Source organism: Hypanus sabinus, chromosome 23 (genome assembly GCF_030144855.1).
Source record: "Hypanus sabinus isolate sHypSab1 chromosome 23, sHypSab1.hap1, whole genome shotgun sequence".
NCBI classification, from domain to species: domain Eukaryota; kingdom Metazoa; phylum Chordata; class Chondrichthyes; order Myliobatiformes; family Dasyatidae; genus Hypanus; species Hypanus sabinus.
In genome coordinates, this window is record NC_082728.1 from 45,711,604 (window position 1) to 45,733,219 (window position 21,616).

The following is a 21,616-nucleotide window of genomic DNA, read 5'->3' on the forward strand; positions in this document are numbered from 1 at the left end:
ACATCATCCATTTATCAAGATCCTCTTATTTTTTTTTAATAATGGCAAATAATTTTGTTTATATAAATTTTTTACATCATTATCAACTCTAATTCCTAAATATTTTATCCCATTTATTGACCATCGAAATTAAGTTACTAATCGACATTGATTATAATTTCCTTTGGTAAGGGGTAGAATTTCACTTTTATCCCAATTTACTTTATACCCTGATACTTTCCCATATTCTTCCAATCTAAAAGATAATCTTTGCAAAGATTGCAATGGGTTTGTTAAATAAATCAAAACATCATTAGCAAATAAAATAATCATGTATTCTTCTTGATTAACTCTAAAGCCCCCAATATCTGGATCTGTTCTAATTAATTCTGCTAATGGTTCTATTGCCAATACAAATAAAGCAGGTGATGATGGGCAGTCTTGTCTAGTTGACCGATAAGCAAAATGGTGTTGAAATCTGACCATTTGTAACCACTTTAGCTTGAGGATTAGTATTTAAGGTTTTAATCCATTGTATAAAAGATTTTCCTAACTCATATTTTTCCAATACCTTAAATCAAAAATCCCATTCCAATCTATCAAATGTTTTTTCTGCATCCAAAGCAACTGCCACACTCATTTCCTCTTTTTTGTGCCAAATGAATTATAGTAAGTAACCGAGTTATGTTATCCATTGATTGTTTTTAATAAAACCTGTTTGATCCATATGTATTAATTTTGGTAAATATTTTGATATTCTATTAGATAAAATTTTTGCTATTTTATAATCTGTATTCAACAAAGAAATAGGCCTATATGATGTTGGTTTTAAAGGATCTCTATCTTTTTTTGGCAATACAGTTATGATCGCTGTTAAAGATTGTGGGAGTTTATGCATTCTTTCCACTTGATATATTAATTCCATAAAAGGAGGAATTAGTATATCTTTAAATTTTTTATAAAATTCAGGAGGAAAACCATCTTCTCCTGGGGATTTATGACTCTGAAGTGATCCTAAAGCTTCTTCAACCTCTTTTAATGTAACCTCTTTTTCTGTTCTTCCAAATTTAATTTTGGAAGGGTTATTTGTGATAAAAATTTATCAATCTCAGCAATCTTATTTTGTGATTCTGATTGATATAGTTCAGTATAATTTTTTTTAAAGTTTCATTAATTGCTAAAGGTTTATAAGTAACCTTATTTGCACTTGTTCTAATTGCATTTATTGTTTTAGAAGCCTGTTCTATTTTCAGCTGCCAAGCAAGAATCTTGTGTGATCTTTCACCTAATTCATAATATTTCTGTTTAGTTCTCATAATTACTTTTTCTGTATGATATGTCTGGAGTGTATTATATTGTAATTTTTTATTAACAAGTTGTCTTCGTTTTTCTTCTGTCATATATCTTTGAGATTCTTTTTCTAACTTTATGATATCTTTTTCCAATTGATCTATTTCTGCCATGTATTCCTTAGTTATATATCTAAAATTTATAATCTGACCCCTTAAATATGCTTTCATCGCTTCCCATAATACAATTTTATCCTCAACTGACTGTAAATTTGTATCCAAAAAAATTGAAACTTTTCTCATAAAATCACAAAAATCTTGACGTTTTAATAAAATTGAATTAAATCTCCATCTATAGATCAATTCCTCCTTATCCATCATTATCATTGTCATTATCAAGGGGGAATGATCTGACAGTATTCTTGCTTTATATTCCACACTTTTCACTCTATCCTGAATATTTTTTGATTAAAAAAAATCAATCCTTGAATAAATTTTATCTTTATTTGAATAAAATTAATGGTCTCCTTCTCGTGGATTAATTTTTCTCCATATATCAATCAGGTTTAAATCTTTCATTAATGTTAAAGTTAGTTTTATTACTTTTGATTTTGTAATGATGTTAGTTGACCTATCTAAAACTTTAATCTAAACAAAAATTAAAGTCTCCACCTATTAATATTTTATCGTGTGCATCAGCCAAGTTCAAAAAAACTTCTTGTATGAATTTTGCATCATTTTCATTTGGTGCATAAATGTTCATAAGTGTCCATAATTCTGAAAAAATTTGACAATGTATAATCACATATCTCCCCACAGAATCTATTACTACATTTTGTATTTTAATTGGTAGTTTTTTTTTACCAAAATTGCAACTCCTCTCGATTTTGAATTAAATGAAACTGCAATGACATTTCTAACCCAATCTCTCTTTGATTTCTTATGTTCTGTTTCTGTTAAATGTGTTTCTTGTAGAAAAGCTATAGCTCCTTTCATTTTCTTTATATATGTTAAAACTCTTTTTCTTTTCACAGGTGCATTAAGTCCATTAGCATTAAAACTTAAAAAATTAAGTAAATTAATCATTCATAATACCTTGGGAACTCTTTAAAATTCTCCATGTTGCTATGAGTCTCTCCCCAACCATCCAGGCAAAAAGAAGAAAAATAGAAAAATAACTAATATATAAGAAAAAAACAAAATACCCCCCCACTAATGTTGCAAATAAAAAGAACACAACATTACCCCCCCCCCCATTTTACAGGTCATGGCAATCGCCATGATTGTACATGTGAAACTTGCAGCCATCGATCAGGAGCTCCTCCAGCTCCCCCGCAAAAAGAAAGAAAGAAAATATATTAGTGAAGAAACAAAAAAAATAATTAATGTCACTACTCCCAGTTAATACTCCTCAACTATTTTTTTTCTTCTTATTCCTTATAAATGTCAGTCAAGTCCAATCTTATTTCAGTCTTCATCATTAGTCCACTTCATTTCTATAATTCTTTACTCCCCCGTGTGGATATCAGGTAGTTCTTGTAAAAAATTTCCGGTAGTCAACGAAAAATCTTCTTTCTTCGTTATCTAGGAAAATTATCAATTTTGCTGGGTAGCTTAATAAAAATTTATAGCCCTTTTCCCATAAAGATTTTTTCACTGGATTAAATTACTTCCGCCTCTTCAGAAGATCGTAAGTTATGTCTGGATAAAAAAAACTCTTTTCCCTTCTATCATCAATGGCCCATTTCTCTTTTTTTAGCATCTTGAGTAGTTGCCTTCAAGATCATTTCTTTATCTTGGTACCTTAAGCATTTTATCAAAATTGATCTTGGATTTTGATCTTGTTCAGGTTTTGGTCTTAAAGCCCTGTGTGCTCTTTCAATTTCAATTACTTGACTTCCTCCTTTCATTTCCAAAATTTTCGGAATCCATTCTTGAAAGAATTTTATTGGATTTTCTCCCTCTGTATCTTCTTTAAGACCAAAAATTTTAATATTATTTCGTCTACTAGAGTTTTCAAGCGCATCTATTTTTTCCAACATCCGTTTTCTTTCTGTTGTCCAGGTAAGATTATTGTCTTCTATCTTATCTATTCTTTCAGTGTTTTCTTCCATTTTTACTTCCATCTCTTTAACTTTATTATCCATCTTCTTTTGGTTTTCCGCCACATTGTCGAGTGTAATCTGCATCCTTCTAATATCTGTTCTTATAGCTTTTAATTCATTCATCGTATATATCAGGATATCTCTTATGTCTCCTTTAATCTCCTCCTTCTTCATCGGTGTTTCCCAAAGAATCTGATTCCACTTCAGATTCACTTCCAGCCGTAGTTGGGATTTGTAGTTTCGTTAATATCTGTTCATGCATACTTGTTTCTTCGTGCATGCGTTGTTCTTGCAGTTTCTTCTTGGAGACTGCCAACATTGCCGCAACTTCCTGTCCCGCACCATCGCTGGGAGGAGATCCAACTTGAGTCCGAGGCTTCGCCGAGACGGTTAGGCCTTTTTCCCCGCCAACTTGTGCAGTCTTCAAAGTAGTAGCTTTCTTCTGTTTCGGTTTAGGAGCCATATCAAAAGATAATCCTGAGTTGCTTATAAATAGTTTCTAGTAGGTATTTGTTAACTCTTCTTCACTTAAACCCTATTTCATTACTTTTTACGAGGGAGCTGGATTCCCAACATCTCGAGCCTATGTCATCACGTGACGCCCCACCTTTTCAATCAGTCTGACCCACGCCTCTCTCATGCCTCTGTAATACTCCAATACTTCCAGTACTACTCCAGTACTTCAGTAATACTCCAGTACTTCCCTTTACTCCACTGTAATAATGACAGATCTCCTTCTCCTAATTCAGGGTGAATTTAATCATATTATGATCACTTTTCCATAAGGATTCTTTTACAGTAAACTCTCTAATAAATTCTGGTTCATTGCACAACACCCAATCCAGAATAACTGACCCTCTAGTGGGCTCAACCACAAGCAGCTCTAAAAAGCCATCTCATAGGCATTCTTGAAATTTCCCCCCGTGGAATCCAGCACCAAACTGATTTTTCCAATCTATCTGCATAATGACTGTTGTAACATTGCCCTTCTGGCATGCATTCTCTATCTCCTGTTGTAATTTGTAGACCGTGTCCTTATTACTGTTTGGGCATTTGTACACAACTCCTATCAGGGTCTTCTCACCTTTGCAGTTCCTTAGCTCTACCTACAATGCTTCAACACTTTCCGAACCTGTGTCACCCCTTTCAATGATTGATTTCATTGCTTACCAACAGAGCAATGTCACACCCCCCCCCACATTCCTGCCTGTCTTTTCAATACAATGTGTATCCTTAGACATCAAGCTCCCACCCATAACCTTCTTTCAGCCATGATGTATTCATACCTACAACATCATACATGACAATCTGTAACTGTGCTACAAGTTCATCTACCTTATTGTGCATACTGCCCATATTCAAATATAACACCTTTAGTCCAGTATTTCACCCTTTTTGAATTTGTCCATCTTTTATGTTGCAACTCATCCTGTTGACTGCAAAGGACATCTTTTCACCATCATAAATTTCACCTTCATAAATATATTTACATTCTGCTTAATGGTAGTATGATTTTCTAAGTTTCTAGATGTCAGATAGCTGCCATACATTTCCTCATTTTCTGAAATACTGATGTCTACCTAACAAGACAATAGTGTCCTGTTTACTCCCTCCTATCTTAAACATGAGCTTCACTTGCTATCCTCCAGTCTCTGGAACCGTTCCAGATTCAATATCATCTGGGAAGATAAAAAGAGCATTTGCTATCCCTATTGCTCTGAGAAATAAACTATTAGATCCCTTGGATATTTGATTTTCAGGCTTATTAGCTCCTCACAGATATTTTAATTAACAATTATTTCTTTTGCTTCTTCCTTTGCGTTGGAGCCTTTGTCATCTAGTACTTCCGGTACATATTCATCTAATTCCTCTACCGTTTGCCTGTCCCCCTGATAAATCCTGACCCCCCAGTCTGTTTGTAAGGGACCCATAGCTGTTCTCAGTATGTTTTTCATTCTTGCATATCAGTCTGTTTTTGTTTCTTCTTGGTTACTCTCCTGCTTTGTTTTATCTTTCATTATCAATTTTATCAGTTCACTTACCTAAATGCTAAAATTCTCCAAATCCTCAAGGTTACTCATTTCATTGAGACTTTATAAGCCATCCTTAGGTATAACACTATCTTATCTCTAATCCATGGTATGACTACCCATTGCGTCTTTGTTGTTTAAAAGAAAGTTCCAGGTAAGGGTATTACCAAATTATATATACATCTCCATTAATTACCCTGAGATTAATCTTTTGCATGCATCCACAATAAGTACAAAGAAATACAAGACTGAAAAACTACACACAAATAAACTGCAAAAGACAAGAAATTGTATAGGTACAAAAATAAAACCAAAATAATAACAAACAAGTAATAGTAAATATTGAGAACACGAGTTGTGGAGTACTTGAAAGTAAGTCCATCAGTTGTGGAATCAGTTCAATGTTTGGGTGAGTGTAGTTAGCCACTTTGGTTTAGGAGCCTGATGATTGAGGGGTAATATCTGTTCCAAAACCTAGTGGGGTGTGACCTAAGGCTCCTGTAAATTCTTCCTGATGGCATCAGCGAGGAGAGAGCATAGCCTGGATGATGGGGGTCCTTGATGATGGATGCTGCTTTCCTACGACAGTACTCCATTATGTTTAATCTTACATTTCTCCACACTTTGATGCCATTTGCTACTTCCCTTTGTTTCTACAGCCTATTTATTTTGCTTATTCTATTTCCAATGACCATTTCCAGCTTAATTTCTTCTCCTGTCTCTCATTTCATGTTCCCCACCCCAGTGCCAAATGTCATTGCCATTGTGTTAAGGTCCTCCTTCGGTTCAATGCAGAGGCATTATCACCAGAAAAATTTTGACTGTTCCAGGGGATTAGAGCTCCAGCTCTATTGGCAACAAATTTAGGTACCAATATCATTCTCATCCTGAGAACAAATGATACAATTTGTCCAATTCTTGGTATATTCAGATGGGAGAAATGACCAAAAGAAATTCTGATGTTAAACAACAGTGTAGGGAATAAAACACTGCAGTAGGGGAGATGTGATTTGTTGGTATTTTTAGGAATTTATGCTTTAGGTTACAGTTACTTCCATTAGTTAATGGGTTTTCTTCGTTAATAGGAATTCTGTCTGTGTGAATGTCAATCTTAAGGAGATAAAGGCTAATCCTTCTAAACCATGAACCTTTAATCTATTCAGATAAACCTGCATCTGGTGCCAGACTGTGTAGTGTTGAGCCAGGAGTCCTTTCTTGCCCTTCCTGCTACTTACCTCTGGTACTGGAAATGGGAAACACCAAAAGCAGTGCCCTCTCCAAAGATATCTTGGAGGATCTCAAACTCAACACCAAGTACTCAGAGGCGGAACTCTCCGAGTGGTATCAAACCTTTCTGAAGGAATGTCCGAGTGGCAAGATCACCATGCCGCAATTTCAGCAAATCTACTCAGGCTTCTTCCCCGACGCAGATCCGAAAGAATATGCTCAGCACGTATTCAGAAGCTTTGATAGCAACGGTGATGGCACCTTGGATTTTAAAGAATACATCGTTGCTCTTCACCTCACCTCCTCTGGAAAAACCTCTCAGAAACTAGAATGGGCCTTTTCCCTTTATGATGTGGATGGTAATGGCACAATCAACAAGCAGGAGATCTTAGAAATTGTCAAGGTACACTGATTTTTAAATTGCATGATTCTGATTGTACAAACTGCTAGAAAATACTGATACTCATTTTCCATTTTGGTCTTTTTCTTCCATCTATTTTGCTTCAGTTGTCACTTCTCTTTTGAGATCCTTTTGCAGGCAGCCGATTCAGTTATCCCTGCTTTATAACCAGTTACTATAAGCAAAAGGAAAGGTTGATGTGATTCTCTTTATATTTACCCTGCTTTAAAATAAGTAGTCAATATCCTCTCAGACAATCCTAGGGCCTTCTCTCCCCCCCCCCCCCCCCACCCATCCAAAACAATATGGCTTCTACCATTTTATGGTAATATCCATTACTTTAAAAGACATTGAAAGGGTGTTTCTATTTATATTGCAGCTTAACAGATGCCCCAGCCAACCAAAGACACTTTGCTTTTGAAATGCTGTCCCTGTTATGTAAATTCTCAGCAAGGTGCCATATGATTGAAGGGCAGGTCAAGGGAGAAATGTTATCTCAATTACTGGAAAAATTAGGGCCTCAAACTGTTTTTCTTGTTCAGTTATGTATAAAAGATAAAATACCTCATAACTATTCTCTTTCATTAATATATATATATCCAAACTAAGTAATGTGTTTTCAATATCATTGAACTGGAATTAATCCACCTTTATTGCAATGCTAGTGAATATTAAGTTTTAAAGAACTAACTAAATACAGTACAGAATTTCAAAAGTTATAATAGAAACACAGTACTGTGCAAAACTCTCAGGCACATAATAAATATATATATCTTGGGTGCCTAAGATTTTGCACAGTACTGTATTTGCATTAATGAGCAGGTGTACCTAATAAAGTGCTCATTGAGTGCATTTTCTTTGTTCAGGTAATTTTTTTTGTAAAAAAAAATGCATATAATTTATAGTATTTTACAGAAGTTTTGGGCATCTTAGTTTTATTTGTGTGCTTAACTTTTGCACAGTACTATATACAGAGTTATTGATGTGAATTTAAGGTGTATTTTATACTGGAGCAATAATTCTAAACAGATTAAAGGGCAGTAAATTCTCTGTTCCTTATTAGATTAATAGAAATGCAGAGGATTATTGCAATAGGCTTTACACATATTACAATGAAGAATACACATTAAAAATAATTTATCACCATACTGCCCAAAATCATTCCTTAACATTCCCACATATTCCTTCCCTGCCCCAGATTTGTCTTTCCAAATTACTGCTCCATCTGAAAATCATTTTCCTCTCCAAATTCCTTGAATATGTTACAGACTTCCAAATTTTCATTGAAACATCTAGGAATCTCTGCAACTGGATTTACACCAAAGGAAGTGCACTTTTGTTAAATTCAAAATAGCATCCAATGAGACTGTTTCTCCTTCTCAATCTCATTTAGCCTCGGGTATCATCAGTTGCTCCATCACCCTGCAACGCTTTACCATCAGGCTAGCTGGCTGTTGATAAGGCATTGGAAGGTGGCACAATTGATTCTATTCTTAGCTGTGGTCCAAGACTCTCCTCCAATGGCATCATTTTTATTCATAAGGTTTAGTCTGGAAACTCCCATGGAATTATTATTGACCACACATTCCATGTATGGCACATTTTCCCAGCTCTAGCTGGGCCTGATCCTGATCTCCACAGCTGGCTTTGTGAAGTTTGTATGTATGCCTCTTGCCTACATAAATTGATCCTGGTTGCTCTAGTTTGATCTCACATTCTAAAGACCTACAGGTTAGCGGGTTAACTGACCATTGTAAAATACTCCCAAGTGTAGAGAATGGGAAGAAAATTAGGAGGGGGGTTTGGTAAGAATAAAGTTAAGGTATATATACGGGGAATGGAATTGATGGGATCCAAGTGCTGGCATAGCTTTGATATGTTGAATGGCTTCCTCCTATGTTGTAAGGTAATATTAGATTATTTGAGTCTGATAACCAAAAACGCTAACCCTAGCCTCGATTCCACCACGTGACAGGCCTCTGTCTGAAATGGCAACAGGCATATTGCCAGCTTGATGTTATTTTTAATCCTATGATGAGCTTTCAACTACATATCCGTACATCTCCATCAACATCAGCTTTGTGACATTCCAGGTCCTCAGCTCATCGCCCACTAAGATCTTCAGACATATCTTATTATTAGGCTTGCCTTCTCCAACCTACTCATGGCTAGTCTGAGATTCTTTCTTTTGCAAATCTGCAGTCATCCAAAACTCTGTCTGCCTCTGTCCCAGCTTCCAACAACATCTCTTCATCCATCAGCCCCAGGTTTTCTGATCTAAAGTGCTTGCTTCTAAAAGCAGGACCTTGATTTTCAGGTTTCTACCTTGTTTTCAAAACATGACACCTTCTCATCTTTGCAGTCTCCTCCTGAATTACAATTCTCTAATGCTGGAGGGGAAGGCAAAGATAGTTCTCCAACGTTGGATTCTTAACCATATATACACAAGTGATTCTGCAAAATATATAAATCCTGAAACATTGACAGTACATTTCCCTCCATAGACTGCCTGATTTGCTGAGTTCCTCTAGCATTTTGTGTGTGTTCATCTTAAACAATCCTGGATTTTAATTATTTCACCATTCATGCCTGTGGCTTCAGTTATCAAGTCTCTAACCTTTCCTAAAACACTTCTCCTTTTTAAATTCCCTCCTTAAAAGCTCTTTCTATGACCAAGTGTATCATCTTTTTGGTTTGGGGTACACAATGCTGCTGTGGAGTTGTAGCACCTTTGACTGAGAATAACAAAGAGGTGTTGTCATTGTTGCTTTGTGTTTACAACTTGCTTTTTGATGTTCTGCAATTATGAAAAGTGGTATATAAATGCATGTGGGGTAGTGTAAGAAGTTGATTATATTTGTCCTGCAGTGAAAACAGGTGCTAAATAACTGTAGCATTAACAAGACATGCCTGCTGAAAATTCTGGATTTAGCATACAGTTTCAAAACTAAATGTTAATTTATCAACTCTTGTCTAGAGGTTCTAAACCTGAAACCTAAGGTTCCCCACTCCAGTGTAGATGGCACAATTTTCTGTCACCCCCATTGAGGGACAGGCAGAGGTGGAACTCCTTATAGAGCTGAGAACTCAATGGAGACCTGCACTGTTTCTGTAATATGCCTCGAGATATCTTGGTGGAGATGGTCCATGGAAATCTCTCCGGGATCTTTGCAGATTGTGCCAGAGATCCTGCAAATGCTTTTCACCATTGGCACTAATGAACATGAAAAGGTCAGAATATTGTAGATTGCAGATAGATTATCAAGTAGCTATACAAATTGCCACCAATAAACAGAGAACATGGAATAGTTCAGCACACGGCAGGTTATTTGGCAATGTTGTGTCAAATTATTTATCCCAATGACTATCTGTCTCTTCTCTGCATGGCCTGTTAGTTCCTAATTACTTTGTTACACTTAGTCAAGTGTGTTAATTAAACACCTGGCTTCTAGAAATGCCTGTTTCTTTAAATTCGGGGAGCCTTTTGGTGGCAGTTTTTAATTCAAACTACAGTGCCTTTCTCAAGGAAATCTTTTGTCAAACAGGACTTGAACTGAAGACTTTACCTTTTCTATTGGTAAAAGTATTCAGTGAGGTTTGTTATTCAGGTACATTTTGCCATTGGCTTTGGAATGGGAGCACGGAGAATATAAACAGGAATTAGTCTTGATCATCTCCTGATGATCTCTGCTGGGAAACTTAACGGGGTCTGAGGTCATGATCTTTTTGGTTGCATAGGTCAGTGGCATGCACAGGCCAGGAATTGCCTCTTGAATGGTTTGTAACCATACAGTTATTTAAGGAGGGGAAGAAAGAAAAAGGGATGATAATTGCAAGAGATCATGCAGATATCGAATGAATTCTCGTTTTCCACCAATTATTTACTGAAATGGAAATGATTTGACTTATTTTAGCTGTATTAATTAAAGAAGCAAATACGTTTCTCATAGTTGTTGAGTGGCAGAGCATGCAAGCTGGCCTTTCAGCCCATAAAGTGTATTCTAATTATCAACTACTCATTTTATACTAACCCTCTATTATTCCTATGTTTGATTCTCCCCATATTCTCTTCAACTTCAGATTCTTATCAACCTCTGTCATAACTTACCACTCACCCACAAATTGGGGAGAAGTTATAGCGTTCCTCAATTCGTGGGGACAACTTAACTCCACCCACACAGACGTGGAAGGCTGGAGGATATCAAAACTGCTAGGAGAAACCCGGACAGTCTCTCGGGGTATGTGCAGACACCACCTGAAGTCTGGATTGAACCTGTATCTCTGGTGCTGTGAGATGGCAGCACCACTCACTGTGCCACGTTGCTGTCAGGGCTTCTGTATGTTAATGAAAAGATAGCTACAGCTGGCTGCAGCCTGTGAAGAATTATCATGTGGTCTGACTGGTTTAGTGAAATCCGTTCTTTACTCCAAACAGGCAATATTTAAAATGATAAATGATGAAGAACAAAAAGGCCTACCAGAGGATGAGAACACACCAGAGAAGAGAGCTGACAAAATCTGGGACTATTTTGGCAAGAAAGAAACTGGTAAGCACACTGATATGGTAAAGGGATTAGAAAATAGACCAATATGCAGATTAGCCTTGAAACATTTTAAACTGACATTATGAGCAACGAGCTTTAAATTTGTGATAGTTCTATACATATAAAGATAGATACTGATATTTTTTTAATTGCAATGCCTTTAATAGCCATGATGATCTGGATATTAGACCAAAACACCGTAAGATACAGGAGCAGAATTAGGCCATTTGGTCCATCGAGTCTGCGCTGCCATTTCATCATGGCTGATCCATTTTTCCTCTCAGCCCCAATCTGCTGCCTTCTCCATGTATCCCTTCATGCCTTGAACCTGAAGGTAAATGAAAGTTAAAATTGTAGTTCTTTTCCAAGAAATTGAAATAGCTCCCCTTTTCAGAGGCTGAGTATATTTCCAACACTCTTTATATTTCCTATTGAATATAATATCTATCGTTACATAAAAAGATCCAGCCAATTAAAAAAGCTTCATGTTTTCATGCAGGTGAGCATGTTTCATCAGCCAAGTTGCAAGACAACCAAAATATAAAAGTGGTTTCTAATATTATGTGGATTGTGTTGAAGTGAAAATTTCTTACAAATATAACACCTTAATTAAATGTTCTTTTTTCACAGATAAGTTATCAGAGGGTGAGTTTATTCAGGGCACACTGGAAAACAAAGAAATTCTTCGATTGATACAGTTAGAACCCAAGAAAATCAAAGAAAAGCTAAAAAGAAACTAGCTTCAGTATTTCATTGCGGATAAAGTATATCCAAAGACTATTCCAAATTTCTTTACAAATTGCATGTTTCTGCATGATGTAGTGCAAGAGCTGTACAATTAAATAAGAATAAAAATATCACTGTACATTTTTACTTGAATTTGCCTATTTATTTTACAAAGGATATTACACCCATAGTGAACGTAATCAAGATTCTCCTAATCTGGAGTGACAGTTAAAGCTTCTAATCCTCAAGGTCATTTACTGAGAGATCAGTAATAACTTTAATGGATACTCGTGTCCTAAACGTTTAATTATATAAAAGCTAAAAGGAAATTACAAATATTTTCTTTTTCATTCTTTCCTTTTCTGAATTTGGAGAGAATGCAATCTAGCTCAATATACGGGCATGTTTCTGGGATTGTGCAAAGTGATTATTTAAATGGCTAAAGTTAAACACAAAGTATATTTGCAAACATCAGGTGACACTAATAGTCAACACAAGCTGCAATAAGAAAAGTTGAGCACTGACTTGGATTTGCATCTGTTCTCTCAAGATTGACTCAATAACAATCTTGATAAAAGTTCGGATTACTTTTCTTTACTTAATTTATCCAGATCAAGTTTGTTTTGGAGAGATGTTTACTACTCAGGTGAAGACTCCAATGAAAATGTCTTTGCTCAACTATGGAGAAACATCAATTAGTGGCCCACAAGGAAATGGATAAAGTCAAACTTACCCAGAAACCTTTTGGCCACAATGCAGCTTTCACTGCCAACACTGAGACAGTGATATTTTCAGTTAAAGTTACATGGTGGTCTGAGTTATTTCATCTTTTTAGTCTTCAGGCCTCTACCTGTCTGTTTGCAATGGGAAGCCTCAAGGCTTCTGTTAATTCAGCTAAAGCAGTTGTGATGTAAGACCACAAGACCATAAAATATAGGAGCATTTGGTATTTGGCCCATTGAGTGTCTCTGCCATTCCATCATGGCTGATCCATTTTTCCTCTCTGTCCTAATATCCTGTCTCCCCACCCCCTGTTTCCCTTCACACCCTGACCAACCAAGAGTCTGTCCATCTCTGCCTGAAGTATACATAACGACTTGTCCTCCACAGCTGTGTATGGCAAGAAATATCACAGAATCATCCCTGTCCGGCTAAAGAAATTCCTCCTCATCTCCATTCTAAACGGATGCCACTCTATTCTGAAGCTGTAGCCTCTGGTCTTAGAGCCTCCCACCATTGGAAACATCTTCTCCGCATTCATCCTGTCAAGGCCTTTCACCATTCAATAGGTTACAATTAGGTCACCCCTCGTTCTTCTGAGATCAAGTGAATGCAGGTCTAGAGCCATCAAATGCTCTTCAAATGCCAATCTGTTCAATCTTGGAATCATTTTTGTGAACCTCCTTTGAAAATCTCCAGTTTCAGCACATTCTTTCTAAGATAAGAAGCCCAAATCTGCTCACAATACTCCAAGTGAGGCCTCACCAGTGCTTTATAAAGTCTCAATATTACATCCTTGCTTTTATATTTTAGTCCTCTTGAAATGAATGCTAACATCACATTTACCTTTTTCACCACAGACTCAACCTGCAAATTAAACTTTAGAGAATCCTGCACAAGGACTCCCAAGTAGTACAGTGCTGCAGTTTTTTAGAAAGTTTCCCCCATTTAGAAAACACTTCCATTTCTTCTACTGAAGTACGTGACCAAACACTTCCCCACACTGTATTCCATCTGCTAGGCCTTTATACAAGCACTGCAGGCATACATTTATCATTCTGCCCTCACCATTCTTCTAAGGAGTCACAGTGACTCTTTCCTGTGTTGTGTAATGCACAATATTTACATTCTGCTTTCATGTAGCGTATATGGGCAAGAATGACAAGCGTGCACTATTTCTGCCAATACACTGAAAGGAATATTGTGAGCAGTCTCTAAATGGTATTGCCAGTCATTTATTGCCATTAGGCATTTACAAAGAAAGCTGCTGCTAAGCAGAGTGTAAAGAATAAGAAGAATGCCAACCTGGAAACTCCAGGTGTGTTTCAGTTACATGTACAGTAAATGCTGAAAATTCTCAGCAGGTCTGGCAGCATCTGTGTAGACTGAAACAATAATAAAGTGTTTGCTCTGAGTCTCCTCATCTGAACCGCTGAAGACATTTGCTCTGGAATGAGTTGTGTCAGTGCATTTTTGATCCATACCTTACAATAGGCAGGGAACGTAACAGAAATAACTGAGAATGGGCAAGACCAAAGGAGCAGATGGAGATCCCATTCACTGGAGAATGGTGAAGTTCCAACCTTGGATGATCTGGGAGAGATGTAGCTGTGAATTTAACAGTAGGTAGAAATTAAAATAAGCGGCTGATGCTGGAAATCTAAAATGTGAACAGCGCATGCTGGAAACACTCAGCAAGTGAAGTAGCATCTACAGAGAGAGAAATATAATTAAAGTTCCAGATGGCAGATGTTGTCTTCAGTATTTTCTGATTTTATTTCATGTTTTCAACATCTGCAGATTTTTAAAAATTCCCGTTTAACTACTTGTTATCTTTTAAACCTCCAAGAGGACCACACCTTCTCATACGGTTTGGAGGCCTTTGTGTCTCAGTCATGTGGAGGGGTATGTTGGCTGCAGTCAGGGGCTTGTGCTTTGACTCTCGGTAGGGTCACCCATGCCAAACAGGTCAAAGGGTAGAGGCCAGACTTAGAGTGGTCCACCAGTCCTCCAGGTTCTTGGTAAAATAAAAATTGTTACAGAAATGGCAATGAAGAAAGCCAAGGACAGATAGAGATGGAGGACCTTCAGAGCTGCCCTTAGTGTCAGTGGTGTAACAGGCTGTAAGTATGTTTTAAAGCCATGTTTTAAAGTTCACGATTGCTGACAGATTCCTGCTATGTGTGTATTTATCATTTGCATATTTCAAGAGCATTTGGCACCAGAGCTAATTTTGTAGAAATTACTTTGATATTGATGTCTAAAGGCAGAGTAAGTTAACTTGCCCCATTTATTATAAAACATAAAACATTATAACACAGGAGCAGGACTATTAAATTAGTAATCAAGTAGCCAGCTAAACCAATCTCTTCTGCCTACACAATGTCTATATCCTTCCATTTTCCTCAAATTCATGTGCCTACCTAAACATCTCTTAAAGGTTTCTAATGTATTTGCCTCTATCACCACCCAGGCAGTGCATTCCAGTCACCCACTGCTCTCTGGGTAAAAAAACTTGCACCTCACATCTCCTTTGAAATTACCCCCTCTCACCTTAAATGCATGCCCTGATATTAGACACTCAGGCAGGGAACAAGGTTACTGTCTTCTATTCAATCTGCGCTTCTCATAATCATATAAAACTTCATCAGATCTCACCCTCTCCAAAGCTTTCATTCCTTCCTATACTGGGGCAACCAGAGCTGTATGCAATACTCAGAAGTATCCTAACTATCTTTTTTATAAAACTGCAACATAACTTCCTGACTTTTGAACTCAATACCTCAACTAATAAAGGCCAGCATGTTGTATGCCTTCTTAACCGGTTTATTGACCTGTGTAGCCACTTCCAGGAAGCTAAAAACTTGGATACCAATATCTTTAGTTGGTAGCCAGTATGCAGTATATAAATTTCAGTGGGAAATAAAAAAGGTATGCAATTAGGGAATGTTATGATAGACATGGGTAATTTCAATATGTAGGTAGATTGTTAAAATCCAGTTGGTCATGGATCACAAGAGAGGGAATTTGTAGAACGCTTATGAGATGAAGGAAAGGCAATTCTGAATTGAGTGTTGTGTAATGAGCCAGATTTGATAAAGAAGCTGAAGGTAAAGGAACCCCGAGGAAACATGTAATATGATGGAATTCACCCTGCAGATTGAGAGGGAGAAGATAAAGTAATGCATTACAGCGAGGATAGCGAATTGCAGAGGTGTAAGAGAGGAGTTAGCCAAAGTTGATTGAAAGGGGAAACTATCAGGGATGATGACAGAACAGCAAAGGCTGGAGTGTCTGGGACCAATTCAGAAGTTGCAGAATAGATACATCCCAAATAATTCGAAAGGGCAGATGAAGAAACTGTGGCTGGTAAGGCAAGTGAAAGACAGCATAAAAAGGAAAGAGAGGGCATATAATAGAGCAAAAACTAGTGGGAATTTGGAGAATTGGGAAGCTTTTAAAAACCTACTGAAGGCAACTGAAAAAAAAAATATGAGCAGTGACAGTGGATATTGGATCACAGGAAATTGGCACTGGAATGATAGTAATAGATGTCAAAGAAATGGTGGATGAACTTAGTAAGTATTTTGCATTAGTCTTTTCTGTGGGAGACACTAGCAATATGCCAAAAATTTTGAGAGTGTCAGGAGGTGGAAGTGAGTGTAGTTGCTATTATAAAGGAGAAGGTGCTTGGGAAGCTGAAAAGTCTGAAAGTACTTTAGACATCTGAGCCAGATGGACTACACCCCAGGTTTCTGAAGGAGGTAGCTGTGAAGGTGTTAGTATTGATCTTTTGATAATCATCAGATTCTGGAATGGTTCCTGAGGACTGGAATATCACAAATGTCACTCCACTCTTCAAGAAGGGAGTGAGGCAAAAGAAAGGAAATTGTAGACTTCAATGCCTGACTTCAATGATTGGGAAGATGTTGGAGTCCATTATTAAGGAAGAGGTTTCAGGGTACTTGGATGCATATGATAAAATAAAAGTTATGGTGAGAAGGCAGTAGAATGTGTTTGGGAGGGATAATAAATGAGCCTTCATGGAATGATGGGGCAAACTTCATGGGCCAAGACACCTAATTCTGCCCCTATGTCTTATGGCCCTTTGGTTTTATGGCTCAAGAACCTCCAATTTCTTTGGTTTTACTGACCTTGAGTGATAGGTTGTTGTTATGGAACCATTCGACAAGATTTTTAATATGCTTCCTAAATGCTGATTTGTCATCACCTTTAATTTGGCCAACAACAATAGTGTCAGCAGCAAACTTAAATACGGCAGTTACTTTGTCTGTTACCTTGACTTGCGAGAGGCAGATGGAGTCAGGGAGAAGAAACCCACGAGAGTACGAGTGGGGTGGTGGGTAGATGGAAACTGATGGGGGAGGGTGATGAGTCTGGGTAATGGAGGGGTTGGGTATGGACAAGGTGAATAATAGGAGAGAGACTGTGTGGGAGTAGGAAAGGAACACAGGGGGATTGGGGAACACATTTTTCATACCACTGACTTGCAAGCTACAATCTCATGATCATACTTTCCTTATGCTTCCATTTATTATACACCAGTCTTTGTTGCTCTCCTCCCTCTCCTATCCTTCACCCACTTCCATCTGCTTAATCACACCACCTCCCCCATTCCTATCTATTTCCACCTATCACCTTTCAGCCTCTCCTCCCCTCTCCCCCACTTGGATCCATCAGCCCATCACATCCCACCTCATCTGCTTCCACATATCATCTACCCATCTCTGTCTAACCCCACCCTCTCAATTCTATATATTCCCTCTATGCTGTCAGTCCCGATGCAGGGTCTCAAACCAAAATTGCAACCACTCCTTCACCTCCTTATATGCTGCTTGACACAAATCATCTTGTTGCTCCAAATTTTAGCTTCCACGCTCCTGTGTGTTTCTTGAAGAAGGTGCCTCTATGTTTAAAAATGCTGTAGTTCTACCTTGTATTTCATTCAGCACAGCTTGGCATGGCAATTGCTCTGCCGAAGACCACAGGTAGAACTGTGGATACAGCCTGGTCCATCATGCAAACCATCCTCTCCTCCACTGACTCTGTCTAAACTTCCTGCTGCCTCAAGGAAGCAGCCAGCGTAACTGGAGACCCTTCCAATCCTGGTCCTTCTTTATTTTCCCATCTCCTGATACAAGCGCCTGAAAGCATGTGCCATCGGGCTCAAGGACAGCTTCTATCCAGCTGTTATCAGACTGTTGAATGGGCCTCTCATACACTACAGATGAATTCTTCATCTCCCTGTCTACCTCACACTGTCTTTGAACTTACTTTTGCATCGTTTCCTTTTTGTGACCTCAGTATACTTATGTATGGCATGATCTGACTGGGTGACATGTAAACGTAAATAAAGCTCTTCACTCTATCTGATTATAACAAGTCAATCGAATCTATTCAACCGCGCTTTTACTCACATCAGAGCATGAGCTGTGGATACCAATCTTTCTATTCACCTTCTTCCTCCTTATTGTGCCTTCCCCTCTGACATCCTGACCTATGACCCATGAACCACATCCCAATGCTCCTGTTTTCCTCCAGCCCCTCCATTATTATGTGTGTAAGGGTTGTATACAGTCGATATCCTATGAAATTGTAAGGATATTGCCAGAGCTCAAGGAGTTAAGTCTCCATTGACCCTTACCAATTTTTCTTCTGATGCAACATAGAAAGCATCCCTTCTAGATGCATAACAGCTTGGTATGGTAACAGTTTTGCCTGTGACCATAGGAAACTACAGGGAGATATGGACACAGCGCAGCACATCAAGGAAACCAGCTTCCCCTCTATGGACCCTATACTTCTTGCTGCCTCAGTAAGCAGCCAGCATGATCAAAACCACACCCACCCCATGCGATCTCTCTTCCCCCTTCTTCCATTAGACAGAATATACAAAAGCTTGAAAGCACATACTACCAGGCTCAAGGACAAGTTCGACCCAGCTGTAATTAGACTTCTAATTGGTTACCTAGTACAATAAAATGGATTCTTGACCTTGTTATTATCTTGCACTTTACTGTTTATCCACACTGCACTTCTTCTGTAGCCATTGCAAACCCAATACAGAGGGATGACTTACAGAGGTGCATAAAATCATGAGGGGCATAGATCAAGTGACTGCACTCAGTATTTTACTACCCAGGCTTGGGGAATCAAGAACTAGAGGGTAGCAGTTTATTGTGAAAGGGAAAAGACATAATAGAAACTCGAGGGGCAACTTTTTACACACTTTATGTGTGATGAGCTGTCATAGGAAAGGGTTGACAAAGTTTATAAGATACATGGAGAGGTGTTTGGATAGAAAGGTCAGGATGTGCACTGGATGGATTTACTGGATCGTCTGAAGAGTTTGTTTTCATGCTGTATGACTCTAGAACTTTGTAACTCTAAATGCTAAAGTCAATGCAGAAATCTACAACAATTCTGAATATCCTGAGTACATATTTGTTATTTCATATCCTGATTGCGTCAACTTAAACATTTACAACTCAGGGTTCAGTTTACTGGTTAATAAACATTCCTCTGATAATGTGATGAGTGAGCAAGCTTTTGACAATCCTGTCTTTCATCCTACTCTAATTCAATGAGGAAACACCAAGATCTAACATCTTTGGCAATTTGGGGAATGTTTTCATTACAAGAAGATATTCTACTCCAACATTCCAAGTAAACTCAGCTGAGGTGACTTTCTTCTTAATTTTAAACATAACTCCTGTGCTTTACTTTGTAGGGATCATATACACAGTACCCACAGCCTACCCTATTGGCTATGAATGTGAGTAGGAATCCAGCGTACAAAAAAGAATACTAAGCAAAGTCAAAGCTGCAATGAAGCAAAATGTTGTCCATGCTCATGTAAAACTGCAATTCAAATACAAAAACAGAACAAAGCTTATAAAAGATGCACTTGTAATCTTCAAGATCTACACAAAGTTCATTATGAACTTATGATTGCAGTACATTCTGAATTGAGCTATGAGCTAATCACTTTGTCATCCCCCATTAGCAAATAAAATGTGATATGGGCAATGCTCATGAATCATGACAACTATTACGGTTCTTAATAACAGATTTTTTTTAACACATTGTCTCCAACACTGAGTGACATGAAATCTATCAGAATATGTGTTATTCCTAAGGTTGCAGTTAATGTTGTGTTGATTTTCTTGATCAACATTCTGGTGATCATTTGCCATTGATTGTCAAAGCCTGTAACAGTCTTTCTGTTGTAGAAATTGTCAGTTCTGCATCAGCGAAAGCTGTCACTCCATAGCTTTATCTTGCCTTTGCCCTTGTTAGTCACGTCTTCCGGAAGCTGGCAGATTACTCAGGTATCACATATGCTGGCTGCAAGTCATTGAAGGAAGACGGAGAGTTAAGTGAACACTAAGGAAAGTCATTTGCATTATTCACGCTGAAATGCTATCACAGAACTTCATTGACTTTTCAGAATAACATGACAATTCCACATTGAGCTATCGGAATACCAACTACATTTGTGATTTCAATTAACCTTCTAACCTGCACATCATGGTGACATGGGAGAAAAACAAAACACCTGAAGGAAAGCAATGTGGTCACACAATGAAGGTATAAGCTCCATTAGAAAGCACTGGACGTCAAGGTTGGACATGGGTCTCTTGTGTTTTTGAGGCAGCAGGGCTCTGTCTGCATCACTGTGCTGCCAGACTCCTCCACCAGATCTGATTCTGTGAAGGGTCTATGTTGGCTTGTTCCTGCGGTGCACTTTGTAAAGTTGAGTAGATGAGGAGTAACTTTTTCCTTACCAAATTTAGGGTCAAGATCAAAGTAAAAAAGATTTGTCTAGGTTAATTATGGATGGAAATATCTTTGGGGCTGACTAATTCTATAAAGTAGTTTGGTGTAGGCATATGATCTTTAGTGCAATCTTGAGGCCTCATTTGGGTTGCGTCTTGCAGCTGCCCAGGGGAGAAGACACCGTAGGTGGTGTGGGAGAGGCTTTTGTGGGAGTGCTGGAATCAGTACTAGGTTGGGCACTGGCCCCTCCTGTCAGTGCTGCCCTCTAGTGTTCCCTTGGCAGAAGAACCAGCTGGACCAGGAGAACACAATGTCTGTCAATCTACAGGACATTCTACTCGGGGACTTGGACTACATTATTGTTTTCATGCCAGGACGATTTTCTGCTATTGTAAACATAAGTGTTATATGTGTCTTGTGTGATGTTGGTAATGTGCTTTGCATTTTAGCCCTGGAGGAACATTGTTTTGTTTGGCTATATTCATGGGTGATTGAATATTAATTACTTGAAATTGTACTTTCATTATTAGGTCAGAAATGCAGGCCCTCATTAATAATTCCACAATTTTCTGTTGTTTCCACAACTCTTCACCCCATTACACAAAAAATGTGGAGGCTTTTGGAGTGGGTTCAAAGAGGTTGACCAGGGTAACTCATGGATGAGGGAAATTGTGCTAAAAGGAGAGGTTGGACACACTTAGGTGGTTTTCTCTGGAATGTCTGATGCTGATCAGAGACCTGATATAAGTTTATAAAATTATGAGAACCTAGATAGGGTAGACAGCCAGAATCTTTT

General features: G+C 38.0%; 1 protein-coding gene across 1 annotated transcript; it reads left to right on the forward strand.

Annotated features, from left to right (window-relative positions):
* The first annotated feature begins 6,652 nt into the window (after positions 1 to 6,652).
* On the forward strand, positions 6,653 to 12,314 carry LOC132380354 (recoverin-like). The gene is made up of 3 exons (XM_059949097.1): positions 6,653 to 7,033; positions 11,466 to 11,577; positions 12,205 to 12,314. The coding sequence occupies exons 1-3, from the start codon at positions 6,653 to 6,655 to the stop codon at positions 12,312 to 12,314; spliced, it is 603 nt and encodes a 200-aa protein (XP_059805080.1).
* Positions 12,315 to 21,616: the final 9,302 nt, after the last annotated feature.